Source organism: Ictidomys tridecemlineatus, chromosome 2, assembly GCF_052094955.1.
Source record: "Ictidomys tridecemlineatus isolate mIctTri1 chromosome 2, mIctTri1.hap1, whole genome shotgun sequence".
Lineage (NCBI taxonomy): Eukaryota > Metazoa > Chordata > Mammalia > Rodentia > Sciuridae > Ictidomys > Ictidomys tridecemlineatus.
This window is the reverse complement of record NC_135478.1, coordinates 188113436-188128965: the sequence shown is the minus strand read 5'-3', so window position 1 is coordinate 188128965 and position 15530 is coordinate 188113436. Positions and strand designations below refer to the sequence as shown.

General features: G+C 33.5%; 1 protein-coding gene across 1 annotated transcript in view; it reads left to right on the top strand.

Annotated features, from left to right (window-relative positions):
- The window catches only part of Cftr (CF transmembrane conductance regulator), a 153250-nt gene that overhangs the window by 77282 nt on the left and 60438 nt on the right, over positions 1–15530 (top strand). Inside the window, exons 12-15 of the mRNA XM_005332271.4 lie at positions 1501–1595; positions 5330–5416; positions 8008–8728; positions 10773–10901. Coding sequence (XP_005332328.2) covers positions 1501–1595; positions 5330–5416; positions 8008–8728; positions 10773–10901 — 1032 coding nt within the window. The remainder of the gene's footprint in view (positions 1–1500; positions 1596–5329; positions 5417–8007; positions 8729–10772; positions 10902–15530) is intronic.

The following is a 15530-nucleotide window of genomic DNA, read 5'->3' as shown; positions in this document are numbered from 1 at the left end:
AGAAAAAAAAGACAGTGATGGAAAAGAACTTTAAGGGGAGGGTAAAGAGAAGGAGGTGAAACAAAAGGGTTAGAAAGAGAAGAGAGAGAGAGAGAGAGAGAGAGAGAGAGAGAGAGAGAGAGAGAGAGAGAGAGCACTTCTTTTGGACTAAAGAGAGATTAGACCTTATCTAACTCTTCTCATTCTTCACAGCCAAGGTGAAACCCCATCACTTTCAGAAAACCTCAAGCATTTTTTTTCTATCTATTGTGTAGATACTTCTGTTATTTGTACAATTAATTTGCTAATTAATTATGTACTGTTTTAGAATTCATCTTAAAATGCTTAATTAAATCTTTAGGCTTGTTATTGCTTTCTCCTGGATTATGGCTTACCTTCTAAATTAGATTTATAAAGTCTGTAGTTAAGGACCTTCTGACACAATGCCTACAATGCTTTCCATTGGAAAGTTCATTAGCTGGGAGAAAGGATGACAGGAACTGCAGGAATGTGACAGTAGAGGCAGAATGGAGGGAGAGAGGATACAGGAATGAGTTGCTGAGGATGGGTGAGAAAGAAAAAGAGAGCAAATGAAAAAACTGTGGAGGGGCTGGGATTGTGACGCAATGGTAGAGCGCTTACCTAGCGCCGGCGGGATCCGGGTTTGGTTCTCAGCACCACATAAAATAAAATAAAGGCATTGTGTTGTGTCCATCTACAAAAAAGATTCTCTCTCTCTCTCTCTTTGTCTCTCTCTCTCTCTCTCTCTCTCTCTCTCTCTCTCCTTTAAAAGAAAAGAAAGGAAAAAAAAAAACTATGGAAAGAAATTGCCTTGTACCCATTGCAGCCCATTTGAAGACACTATTGCAAAGGGTGAATATAGTGTTATTTTAGTTTCTCTTAGTAAAAGGTTGATTTATTTTTGGTGATTTTCTGTAAAGATTATGTTTAGAATGGAGAGAAGTATACTTATTTAGCATGTTAATTGCACTTGAGTTTGTGTAATAGTCCCAAGGGTGATCAGCACACATATGTATATGTCCAGGAATACACATATATTTTACTTTTTAATATTTTTCAATTCTTACTTAATGATCATGAATGACATTTTTAAAATCAAAGAAAGATTACTTTAAGAAATCAAAAAAAATAGGTATGTTATTTTAACCAACTAAATGACTTGCATTTGAAATAATTGAGATGCAGCATTCAGAATTTCAACTTTGGCTAAAGTAGTAGTCTGATATCTGATTTTATTTGAAAGGAGATATACTTTTCAATTTCAAACTCAACATACCAAATTTCCTCTCTAAGAGAGAGTGAGAGAGGGGAGAGAGAGAGAGAGAGAGAGAGAGAGAATTTTTAATATTTATTTTTTAGTTCTCGGCGGACACAACATCTTTGTTGGTATGTGGTGCTGAGGATCGAACCCAGGTCACACGCATGCCAGGTGAGCGCGCTACCGCTTGAGCCACATCCCCAGCCCCCCCCCCCGCTCTAATTTTTTGCTTTTGATAACAGGACATCTCCAAGTTCGCAGAGAAAGACAACATAGTCCTTGGAGAAGGTGGAATCACACTGAGCGGAGGTCAACGTGCGCGGATTTCTTTAGCAAGGTGAGTATCGGATTGTTGGTCTAGAAACTATTTGATGTAATATTGGATGTAAAATATTATAGAAACTTTTCTATTGCTTTATATTGTGTTTCTGAAATTGAAAAAAAAATGGGGGCTTCTATGGCTAATGGGTTGAGTCACCTTTAAGAGATATAGATGATACAGTTGTTCACATTTGTTGAAAATAATGACTTTATCAAAATGAATTCCCTTATTTTAGAGTGTGTATACTTGTTTGTCTTATGGTATAGTTTACTATAAATAGAAAGCTCTGGAATCCTACAAAAAACACCGAAAGAGAGGATATAAATTTCTGTTGGTTCTATCAAACACTCTGTCATTTCCCCTATTTCCACAATTTACCCACCTAGTTTAGGCTTCTGTTTATGCTTCTTGGTTTAACTAAACCTAAGTCTTCAAAAATTTTCAACATAATTTATCATTTCCACAATAAAAATAAGACAAATTATGCCAATTGGCTTAAAGCCTACTCTTTGAAGTAAAATAAGACAAACACATCTGACATGGTGGGTATAGAAGTTCCCTTGATAGAGACATTCTTGGAGTAAGAATCTAGAAGCTGTCAGAGAAGTACATATAGTTCATTTGCGTCAAGAAGAAAACGTGGTTAAATTATAACTTTCAGTTTAAAAATTTATTAGTGATGTGAGATGTCAAATATTCCTCCAGTTTTATTTGAACAAATTTTTACTGTGTTGCAAAGTTACTAAGAAGAAATCAATTTCATTGCTTTGTTAATGTGTTGGCTCCCTTCCTTCACTCTCTCCAACTTCCAAAAACAGACAAGAAACTAATACTGAGCATTTGCAGTTGCCTGGTGTGTGTGTGTGTGTGTGTGTGTGTGTGTGTGTGTGTGTGTGTGTGTGTGCGCACACCTACATGTATGTGATCTCCAACCCTTCAAAGAAAGAATTTTTATCTTTGCTTTTCAGAAGAAGTCATGAGATAATTGAGTCTATTAGACATTAACTTGCCAACAGCCACACAGGGAAATGGTGGAGTCACAATCTGAACCAGGTCTTTCTGATTCTGCTTTAAACTCTTCCTTTATCTTGGGTTTGTACTATGAAGTCGTAGATACGGACAGTTAACAAACAAGATAATGAATTCTGAATAATGGCAAGTTGATTAATTTATGTGTGAATCAACAACTTAAACATTCTATCCAAGAGTTAGGTAAGGAATATGGCTTAGGAATATGGCTTCTAGACATTCAATGTAAAGTTTGTATTTACCAGCGTATTTGGTCTTATTGTAAGGCACACACAGTTTGAGATCCTACTAACAATAATGTCTTTTGTAATTCTGATCTGTATGTAAAATATGTTGTCCAGTTTTTGACAATAAATATATTATTTATAATCTCTTGAGAAGCTGTGGTTATAGATATGAAGGAGAGTGTCTTAATTCATTCTATGTTGCTAATAATATATATAATATATAATATATATAATATATATAATAATGGGTTTAGAAAGTCATAAAGAAAAGAGGTTTGTCTCAATGTTCTGGTCAAGGGGCCACCTCTGTCTGGTGATGACCTGATGCTGACAGAATCTGAGGCAGCACAGGAATTCACATGGTAAGAAATAGAGAACCTGTGTATGAATGCATGATCTGGTCTCTTTCCCCCCCCCACCCCCCATTAAGCCTCTATTTAGAAATGATTAGAATTAGATACATTTCAACCTTGATAACTGCATCTAATTCTAATCACGGCTGAATAGCTCCATTTCTAAACACTCCATTTCTAACTTAAGCTCCAAAGTTTCAGAGTGGACAAAACAAATTTAGACCATCTATCATAAAGACAGAAGTAAGAGTCATGTGTAAATATCTACAATGGACCATAAGTGTACATTTGATAGGGTCCTTTAGTTATTTCACATTGTCTTCAAACTTAGTGTGTTAACTTTTCTTTTTGTTGTTGTGACCAAAAGTACTTCAGAAGAACAACTTAGAGGAGGAAAAGTTTGTTTTGGCTCATAGTTTCAGAGGTTCACTCCATAGTCAGCCAACTCCATTGCTATGGGCTAAGGTGAGGCAGCACATCATGGCAGAAAGGGCATTGTGGAGGAGCACTGCTCACCTCATGATGACCAGGAAGCAAAGAGAGAGGGAGACAGGGAAAGGGCCACAGGGAAGATTCACATTTCCGGGGCATATCTCCAGTGACTCACTTCCTCCAACCATGCCCCACCAGCCTCCAATTACCACCCACTTAGTGCATTTGAACTAGAATAGTTTAAGTTACAGGTCTCATAATCTTGTCATTTCACTACAGAATATTCTTTCATTAATACAGAAAGAAGCCTTTGAGGGGACACCTGGTTTCTAAACCATAACATATAGTTTACAATATAAAATTTATTTTAGATTTTGAGTTTTTGCTATTTCTGAATTCTTCCATTATTTCTCTCATTATTTGCTGACTGGATTCCATTTTCTTTATTATAAAAGTTTCTATAATTACATATATATGCTCAGAATCCCACACAGTTAGGTGAGAGATATAATTACTTATAATCATACCTGAAAATTTAAATGTTATGATGAAATCTTCTCATGTTTGTTAACATAGGAACTACATCTTAATACTGTTATAAATTAACTTGATGGAGATTTTACTTGCTTAAAAATTTTACTTTTAACTTAAAAAGTAAATGAATATGGACAAAAATTTGTATTGTGAATATTTCTTTCCTTACTTGGAACTTTTATAAATGTGGTTCAGAGATGAAGACTAAAGGTGCAAAAAGCTGTATCAATTATATAGTCATGACAGCACTGGTATCAACTTGGTGATAGCAGTGAACACTTTGAAAAATATTTCTTTTTTAAAAAAATTCACAACACTACTGTAATTTATTTGCTGTCTCTGACATTTTACAGTTTAAAATCGTTTACCTTCTTATTTATTTCCCCACCAAGATGCAAGCTCTTGTAGGGAAGTGACTATAATTTTAAAATTGTATTCCTGCACATAGCATGATCCCTGGCTTTAAATACATAATATTGTTTAAAAGTTTTTTAAGACAATATTTTAAGTTGTACCATATGGTGTTATTTAGTTTATATTTTTTGTTCTTTTTTTTTTGTATACACAATAGTAGAGTGTATTTTGACATATTATACACACATAGTGTATGACTTATTCTAATTAGGATTCCATTCTTGAAGTTGGACATAATGTGGAGTTTCACTGGTCATGTGTTCATATATGAACCTAGGAAAGTTATGTTTGATTCATTCTACTGTCTTTTTCATTTCCATCCTCCCTCCCTTCCCTTCATTCCCCTTAGTCTAATCCAGTAAATTTAAATCCCCCCACCTTATTGTGTGTTAGCATCTACACATCAAAGAGAACATTCTCCTTTGGTTTTGGGGGATTGGCTTATTTTACTTAGCATGATTTTATCATTTGCAGTTAGCAAAAATATTTCATCATTTTTTGAAGTACTATAACAAAGCCACAAAATCATTTGTGACTTATTATTCCTCATTTAAAATAACCTACACTATTAAAGACACATAAATAAAAAAAATTCTCTAACAATGCTACATCTGCCTTATGTTGTAAACAGTTTTATTTCAGTGAATAGAAGTGATGACCATACTGTAACATAATAGTTGACTGTTTTTTTTTTAATCATCTATATGTAGTGACATGGAAACTATTGAGAAAATTAATTTAAATTTCATTTTCTTTTTAGAGCAGTATACAAAGATGCTGATTTGTACCTATTAGACTCTCCTTTTGGATACCTAGATGTTTTAACTGAAAAGGAAATATTTGAAAGGTATGTTCTTTGAATAACTTACTTATAATTCTCATGCTAAAAGACAAGAAAAAATGACTATACCATGGTAGATGACATATTACTTCTTGAGAAATACACCCACCATTGTTGCAGCTCAGGATGGCAGAATGTAACATGGAGCTTACTCATGGCCTAGATTGACAATTACTTTCCTTAAAACCTTTCTAATTATCACATGCTAAATCAATTTATTCCTTTGCTATACCATTACAACAGTTGCTGTCTATGTAGATTTTACAATATTTTTGCCTGCAGTGTATCTTCTATTGTTTTAATTTGTTATTATACTTAAAAAATTTATTTTCACTTTTGTATCTTAGTGATTTTTTTCTGTTTTCTCAGTAAATAGTAAAATAGTGAACTCTTCAAGGAACTAAACACGTGGAATAGTTGAATGATGAATGCGTAGTCTTTGCATCTACCTCAGTGCTTCCTTAAAAAATCTCCTCCTCAGTCATGCAGAGATTAGAACTTACATTTCCTTGAAGTTCCTAAGAATAACAGTTAGCTATATGACTTGATTTCAAAGCTTCAAAATGATTTCATGTACTATAAAGTAATTTATTGGGTGAATAATCATTATAGTCTCTTAGAAACAAAGATTTTAAGCAATAAAGCAAGATGTGTGTTTTTGTGTGTGTGTATTTGTGTAAAAGTCTGCATTATTTTTAGAAGCATCTTTTCTAGAATTTAGTTAAATTTATTTATTTATTGCTTGTGTTCAAATTTTTATTTTAGCACAAACTTAACCTTTGAAGTATTCTGGATACCTGCTTAGTTCCATTTAAATTTTTCTACTTCAACCCTATGCTTTATTATATTAAAATAAGAAGCCAAGGAAAGCTACCTGTCCAGGCATTAGGTTTTCTGAGGAAGAATCATGTGGCATTTTTCTGTTAGACGCTTTCAACTTACATTACTCTCAGTGAAGTGATATATACTAGAATAGTCTGTCCATTCACAAATCCCAAGGCGGTTTCATTTCAGCTTCTCTAAATAAATTGCAAAGTATAATCAATATGCTCTCCATTCAAACTATTCCCAGTTCCCATTTTCACTTCCAACACAATCTGTATGGAAAAGTGTATGCTATCATAAAGCACTTTTGAGTTTGTTTTAAGTTTCTCACATTTATTCTTAACCTAAAAGGAGGCAATCACCTTTCTACTTTCCCTAAAGCTTATTCAAGCCACTCCTTACAATATGGTCTCGTATTTAGATCTCACGTTAAAATCCCAGTTATCTTCTAAATCTCCATAATTGTCCTCAATGGCCATTATGTACAGTGCTCTGACTTCTATACTCTTAAAAATGTTAGATAACCTCCACCATTTTTAAGCATAAAGCAACTCAATTTAGGACAATAAATTTTTACTGTTATTCAACAAAATTATAAGAACATAAATCCCACTTAATTAATAAGTTAATTAATTTTACTTTTCATGCATTCAAACCGTTAAAGGGTACAGCATCATAAGGATTTAGTATCCAAGGGCCTTACCCAGAAGTCTGGTTGCTTTGGAATTTAACATGATTGATGCCATTGTTTCCATGAGCATGAGTTACCTTTCCCCAGATTCCTCTGGTTTTGTTCAGTTTGCTGCCATGAGTCACTGTGCTCTTCTTTGCTTTATACACAGTAGAAATCAGTTTCATTTCAGGCATAAACACCCCTTTGACTTTAAAATGAGCAGGATGTTCTGGTTTGTTCTGGAGACCCTGCTTAGAGCCAGCAAAATGCCCTTGCACCATATCCTTCCAAGGATGTCTGCCTTTTAGAAGTCCTGTTCTCGGCAGGCCTCTCCACACTCCAACATGGCAGGAAGAGCAAAATTTAGTTAAATTAACTCCCAAAATACTATTTTGATAATCTTGTGACTATGATAAGTAATCTCTTAACCATTATAAACTTTTCGACATTTGTGTTGTCTTCATACATGAGAGTATAATGATGCCTCTTTCTGTACGTTATATAAGGTTTTAGTAGTTAAAAGTAACTGAGATTCCCCTGGAAGACTGCAGTCAGGATTAATTTCTAGATTGCGAGAAATTTTTATTAGAAGAGGGTCAAATTTATTATAATCTAATTTTCACTTGTTTTAACCATCATATTAGTCTTAATATGGTCAATTTAAAATATAAGAGGAATTCAATTAATAGAAAATTTAAACAACAAGAAATCTTTGGCACTTTATAAGATATGTAGAAATAAAGACTGCTAGAGACACCGAAGGTTATCTAAAAAATTCCTATTTTCAAGAGAAATAAAGACTCAGAGGGTAAGTGATTTACTCAAATTCAGATGTCTAGTAAATATCAGCAATTTAATTTTATTCTAGAGCTGTTAACATTCAACTTTACAATATGGCATGCTATTTCATGCTGTAATAATTCCATAGGCACCAAATTAATTACTATGTTTTCTTTTAGAATCATTTTTCATATAATAATAAAATGGTATGGTAGAGATTTTATATAATGAAACATTAATAAAATGCTAAGATGAAATTCATGTTATTATAATAAACTATTTATGAAATTGATATTTTTATCTTTTTATGTTCTTTAAGCTGTGTGTGTAAATTGATGGCTAACAAAACTAGGATTTTGGTCACTTCTAAAATGGAACATTTAAAGAAGGCTGACAAAATATTAATTTTGCATGAAGGTAGCAGCTATTTTTACGGGACATTTTCTGAACTACAAAATCTACGGCCAGACTTTAGTTCAAAGCTCATGGGATATGATTCTTTTGACCAATTCAGTGTGGAAAGAAGAAATTCAATCCTAACAGAGACATTGCGTCGTTTCTCATTAGAAGGAGATGCTTCTGTCTCTTGGAATGAAACAAAAAAACAATCTTTTAAACAGACTGGAGAGTTTGGGGAAAAAAGGAAGAACTCTATTCTCAATCCAATCAACTCAATGAGAAAATTTTCAATTGTACAAAAGACCCCATTACAAGGAAATGGCATGGAAGATGAATCTGATGAGCCCTTAGAGAGAAGGCTGTCCCTAATTCCAGATTCTGAGCAGGGGGAGGCCATCCTGCCTCGCTGCAATGTGATCAACACTGGCCCCACATTTCAGGGCCGAAGGAGACAGTCTGTTCTAAACCTGATGACACACTCGGTGAACCAGGGGCCAAGCATCCACCGGAGGACAACAACTACACGAAAAATGTCATTAGCCCCTCAGACAAACTTCACTGAAATGGATATTTATTCAAGACGTTTGTCTCAAGAGAGTGGCTTAGAAATCAGTGAAGAAATTAATGAAGAAGATTTAAAGGTATGCATAAATCATTAGTGCCCCTCCAATATAATCAGGTACAATATGATATGTATTACATAGCAAAATTTACTCAAATTATCAGGTTAGGATGGGATTTTATCTTAAGACTTAGGAAGTCCAAAGTCCATATGTAAGCAATTTCAAAATATAAAATAATCAATATTTCCAATTGCAGTGGATATATATCCATCATCCCATAAAATATTTTATAAGCCAAAGCAAGGATTTAGAATTAGATTCTTTACTAGGCAGTGTTATTCATTATTATACATTAAAAAGAATCTGCTTTATTACCGCTTGAAACCTCTGTGGGATGAAGTGGAGTATAAATAAATATATAAACAAATAGCTTCAATTATGTGTAAACCAAGAACTATGTCTGAATGAACATAACCTATATAAGGTGTATAAACATCTGGTCTTTCATCAGAACCAACTCACATTCTGACTTAGATGTCATTCTTAACAGTATAGGCTTTTTTCTCTTTTTTAAAATTATTATTATTATTATTAATGAATTTATTTTTACCATGGATTGAACCAAGGGATGCTCAACCTCTGATCCACATCACCAGCCATATTTATATTTTATTTTAAGACAGTGTGTCTCACTAAGCTGCTTAGGGCCTTGCTAAGTTGCTGAAGCTGGCTTTGAACTTGTGATCCTCCTGCCTCAACCTCCTGAGCCACAGGGATTAGAGGCATGCACCACTATGCTCAGTGAAATAAAGTATATAAAATAGTATAGGTACACTAGTGCCAATCTTCAGACAGAAAGTCTGTTATATTGCAAAGAATAAAATGCTTTCATTCTTAAAACAGAAAGCAATATAAAAGAGGAGGATTTTTCTTGTTGTTTACTAGAAAACTTATGTACCTTGGATGAAGTTAACTACTGGTAGAGTTGAATGAATTAACATGTTTAATAGCATAGATCGTTTAAGAACAGAATGAACTGGTGAGTCACAAGTCATTTAACATCTCCAGGCCAGAGTTTCCTTCATTGTGAAATGAAGGAATAGATGATCCCTAAAATATATGCTTTCAGTATTTCTATAATTTTAAAAGTGTTTTCTAATGGATAAGTCATCCACATGGTTTAATAGCCATCTAAGTAGATTTCTCAAACCTGAGTCCTCAAAGTTAATTTGAAAGAATGATTTATCTGACTAATAATAGTTGCTATTTATTGATTACTTCTAGTACCAAGCAGTGTCGACTCAGTCCCCACTACTATGTTAGAGAGTATAAATCATTGTCCTCATTTATTGATGAGGAAATGGAATTTCAGACAACTTCAGCATCTTGCCTCAATGCAGATGTTAGAAGCGGAGCTTGAATTCAAATACAGGCCTATCTGACTTTAAAAATCTGTGCTTCAAGCCAGTATGCTCTATTACAATTTTATTGGACCTATCTTTGTGATCTAATGTTTCATTTACAAATTATGTGGACTTCATGAGAAAAAAAAAAACCTGTGATTTCTCTAGGACTATCTGGAATCCCAATTTTTTTTCAATTTTTAAAATTTCTGGGGGAATATAACAGAAGTAGAATTACATAATTGAAATCATATCCATAAAGAGGTATAACTCTTTGCTACTGAAAAATGTACAAACCCAAGCTGATTTTCAGTCTATTGGGAGACCTTTGTATCTAGGAAAATGCCAAAAAAGACTTGTCCATGAATACTGGAAGAAACAACTTAAATCAAGGTGAGATCTGTGAAGCTTCATATTGATGATACCATTCATTTTTTAAAAGGTATGACACTGTTGAGCATTTAACTACTAAAATCATCCTACAATAATACAATTATATACCAAATACTTGTAGAATTTTTTAAAAGTACAGTGTTTCACAGTTTCCAAAAAGCTTTGTTGCTCCATGGACTTCATATTGGCTATGGTATGATGTCACATGCGGCATTAATTCACTTAGCTTCAAGTAATGTTCCTTTATTTCCACACATTCAAAATAAAACTGCAGTGATGGTATGAAATGATGTTGTTTCATTGTAATAATCATGGCTCTTTTTCAGGAATGCTTTTTTGATGATGTAGAGAGCATACCTGCTGTGACCACGTGGAACACATATCTTCGATATATCACTATCCACAAGAGCTTGATTTTTGTGCTAATTTGGTGCTTAGTTGTTTTTCTGGCTGAGGTAAGGATATTCTGTGATTTAAATTAAGAATAGTTTCAAGAGGTACATATATTCATGTGCACACAGACATATAAATGCATGTCTACACATTTATATAATATATGTAATTATGATATATAGTGTTATTGTTCGATTTTGAAAATCCATAATTATAATCACTGTTGGTATTTTATTATTTCATACATAGCAAATAAAATGTGCCCAAAATATACATACTGAAATTGCAGAGTATTTTTAAAATACATTTTATTGTGTATATTTAAGATATACAACATACTATTATAGGATTCATATAGATTATAACAAGATTACTATCATGTAGCAAATTAACATATCCATCCTTTCAAATAGTTACCCAGCAGTTTTTTGTTTATGTGTGTGTGTATGTGTGTGTGTGGATAGAGGGGGAAAGAATAACTAAGGTTTCATTTAGCATGGTCCCCAAATATAGTATAATTTTACCTATAAATTTCATTTTGTGCATTATATCTTTAGATATGAAGAATTTTTAATAGAATAATTCAAAGGATCAGAGTAGATGGCCTATATAATTTGAAGTTAAGTACTAAAAATAATTCTTCACTAAATTCTAAATTTATTGTCTTCACACACCACATACACACACACACACACACACACACACACACACACACAAAAGGTAAATATATACTAATGACTTAGGAATAATTTTAAACAACCTTTTCAGAGACCCAAATCACACACTTCCTTGTAGAAATTGTGTTGTCTTTAAGGCCCTCATTGTAATTTCTTTGCCCGGCTTTTGTTGGGTTTCATATCACCAAGTTAAAAGTCAAATGGAGGTACAAATAGCATGGCAGGCCATAGCACATGCACTTCATGAACCTCGGGGAGGATGAGGCTTTTTTTTTTTTTAAGATTTGGACACTCATGGAAATACCAAAGGGTCTTAGCAGGAGACATCAGTGGGGGAAGTGACAGAGAAGTTGAGTAGAGAGAATTTGCCCTCTGGTTGTCTGAAGAGGACAAACATAACTCAGCACCAAGGGCTTACCATGTGTTCATTTAACAAATATCATTTGTGAAGATAGAGATCCAGATATTTTTTTTCTTGTAAAATTTTCCCACTTTAAAATATGAGTAGTTAGCTGCGTCTGGTGGTGCATGCCTGTAATTCCAGTGGCTTGGGAGGCTGAGGCAGGAGGATTAAAAGTTCAAAGCCTCAGCAATAGCAAGGCACTAAGCAACTCAGTGAGACCCTGTCTCTAAATAAAATACAGGGGCTGGGGATGTGGCTCAAGCGGTAGCGCGCTCGCCTGGCATGCGTGTGACCCGGGTTCGATCCTCAGCACCACATACCAACAAAGATGTTGTGTCTGCCGAGAACTAAACAAATAAAATAATAAATAAATAAATAAATAAATAAATAAATAAATAAATAAATAAATAAAATACAAAATAGGACTGGGGATGTGGCTCAGTGGTTGAGTGACCCTGAGTTCAATACCCAGTATCTACTCCCCCAAAATGTGAGTAGTTAATTAAATAAGAACCAACAAAGGAACAGCATGTAGACATAACAAAACAGGTTTATGGATTGGATTATTCTTGTGAATGATTACCCCCAACATTTATTCCGGAGAACATGGATATGTATTAGTGTAGATCTAACCTGTTGTTCCATTCTGCCTTCAAGAAAGAATTGGCCTTGGTGAAGAACCACAATAGAAATGTGTAAATAACTGAAACACAAACTTATAATCGTTCATTTTTCCCCTATTTTTTGGATGCTTCCATCCTCAATTAAGAAGGCTACATAAAGTATCATTACCTTCCATGATCTTGTAAAATAGTGCTAAATATCTAAAGGTATACACCAAAAAAAATGTACATACTGCTTCAACAGAAAACCACTGGTTTCCAATTGACCTTTGAGTTTTGGTACTATCCCTTTTTTTGCTATGCTGTTTTAAATTAACTAACCAATTGGAGACTTAAATTAATATGTAGTATAGTGCCAACCCTGAAATCAGAATGACTGGGTGTGACTCCTAAATTTGTCTTATTAATACTATGAAACTGAGAAAGTTAAGCTCTCTGAGACTCCAGTTACTCATCTGTATAATGGATATTGAAATAATACCAGATAAGTGGGCCATTTCATGGGAGACATTGTGATTATTAAATTCTTAATGTAGGGCTTGGGACAGAGGGAGCAATGCTAATTGCTGTTATCCATTAATATCATTATAAATCTCAAGATAGTTTGAGGTGAACAAGTCCATAACAGTGATATAATTCCAATAATTTCTTTTACTCTTTAACAAAAATAAAAGGTTGGGTAATTTGATGCCTACATATGAGTAATAAATATTGTATTGAAATGTACTTCAAATGCACCTCATTAATTTCAGTCCTGCCAAATGACTAACATTAATGTGAATAGAACCCAGCCTGTGCCCTATTTTAATCTCAACCAGTCCTTATTAATGATTTGATCCCTCCATATTGAAATATCACGTTACTTGATTGTCTTAGACTTATGCAAGAAAAAAGTGCCTGATTGTGGTGGTAATTTCTGTTAATTTTTAAGATGTTAGTCTCATGCAGCTCCATAAAATTGAACTTAGGTATCTTTCAAAATGATGTGTAATTAACTACTTACAGAATGATGTGTAATTAACTAATTGCCACACATGTATACAATAGTATTAACTCACTTAAGAAGGCAATGCCAAGCATGGTGCTGCATGCCTGTAATACCCACTACTTCGAAGGCTGAGGCAGGAGGATCACAAGTTCAAAATCAGTGTCAGCAATTTAGTGAGACCCTCAGCAATTTAGAAAGACCCTATCTCAAAGTAAAAAATAAAAAGGACTGGGGATGTAGCTCATTAGTAAAGCACTCCTGGGTTTAATTCCCTCCAGGACCAGAAAAACAAAAGAGAAGTTTAGGGCAAGAAACTAAATTATGAAAGAAGATATAAATGCTATATAACTACCCCTATTAGTTAACCTTTCACAATTATTATAAAAATTGCCTTCTTAATGGGAAAAATGATTAATAGTGTTCTTTTCTGGACAAGAAATAAAAAATAAATCTTGTGGCTTTTTGGCCAATATTCTATAGGCACTGCCAGTTATCTAGCTCTAAAATTTTGAATAATGAAAACATGGTAATAGAGAAAAATACTGATTTTTAAATTATGTGCACAATTATACATCTAAACAGATCATTAAATATTGTTCACAATTTTGTTGCTTTCTTTGAATCAAAATTTACATATTTTTTTTTTAGCCTAAGCTTCTTTCTTAATTCTAGTGTGTCCATTTCTTATTACCATTGGAACATCTCACTGATACTCCATATTATGGTACAGATGCTAATTCAGCATGATAGTGTAGTTCTTTTAAACTCTCTTCAGGGCACCATAGTTATGATTGAAAAACTTAAAAGAAATGTTAAGATATATATTTTTTTTCTCCATGGAAGTGACTTACTTTTTAAATTTTTAATAAGGGTAATATTTTAATTTAGATTTATGTTTTTACAGAATAGGTTCAATATGCTTCTCTTTTGCAATATGATATACTTAACCTTCCCCCCATTTTTACATTTAAAAATTCTTTCTTTCAGGACTGCTAAACTGAATGTATTTGTTTGGTTTATTCAGTTTGCTAACTTTTAACATGAGTGTGTCATTTTGAAAAAGGAATCAGTCTCCCTTTCTATTTTTGTACCATTTTCTCCTCTACAGAATAATATCTTCTGTTAAGTTCTTAGATATTTACACCAAACAAACAGGCTTTAAAATTTCTACTGTACTTGTCTTTCTAGTGGACATGCTTGGCTGTACATCACTGATTTGATAGAGTAGAATGCCAAGAATAGACTAGGAGATGTTTTCCTTTCCTTTGCAACTATCAGAGGGTGTAGTTGATTGAAGCTTCTGAAGGTCCTTTTCAGATCTTCTATTCGATGGTTTTTAGCAAAGTGTCAGAGAACTGCTTTATGTTTTTTTTTAATTAAATGACTTCCTTTCTATCTGTTAATAAGGAATCTCTGAGTGGCTTTACATTGTTAGGAATATGAGGATGTAGAGAAATCCCATGGTATTACTTCCTATGCTAACTGATGGCAATTCTCTTAGAGCACTTTTCTGATCATTCATCTATATTTTAAAGAATGATTTGGCCACTAAAATATTGAAAATATGTATTAAAGTATACTGCATTCTATTTGGTATGGAATGATGTTTAAAACCCTGAAAAATGGAAAACCTTTTTGCTAATCATCTAGGACTATCACTCTATCAGAAATTGTGTTAACTTTATAAACTCTAAGCATTTTGGAAATGAAGTAATAGAATGGACTCAAATATTTCTATGTGCCTCAAATAATTTTAATAAAACCACTATGTGGAGTTCTTGAAAATGTTTTGGCTGTAGTCAATAAAAGCAGTTTGAGTTTGTAATTCCATGTGGAATAGAGTCAGGAGATAGCTTTATATTACAATGAGTGGGCCAGTTCTTTAGAAAACTGCTTTGGGCATTGTTCCATTAGTAAATATTATATTTTTACTGAGATGTATTCACATTCAGAGAAGTTGGCAATGCCAGCATTATTGACACTCCTTTAATTGGAACAAA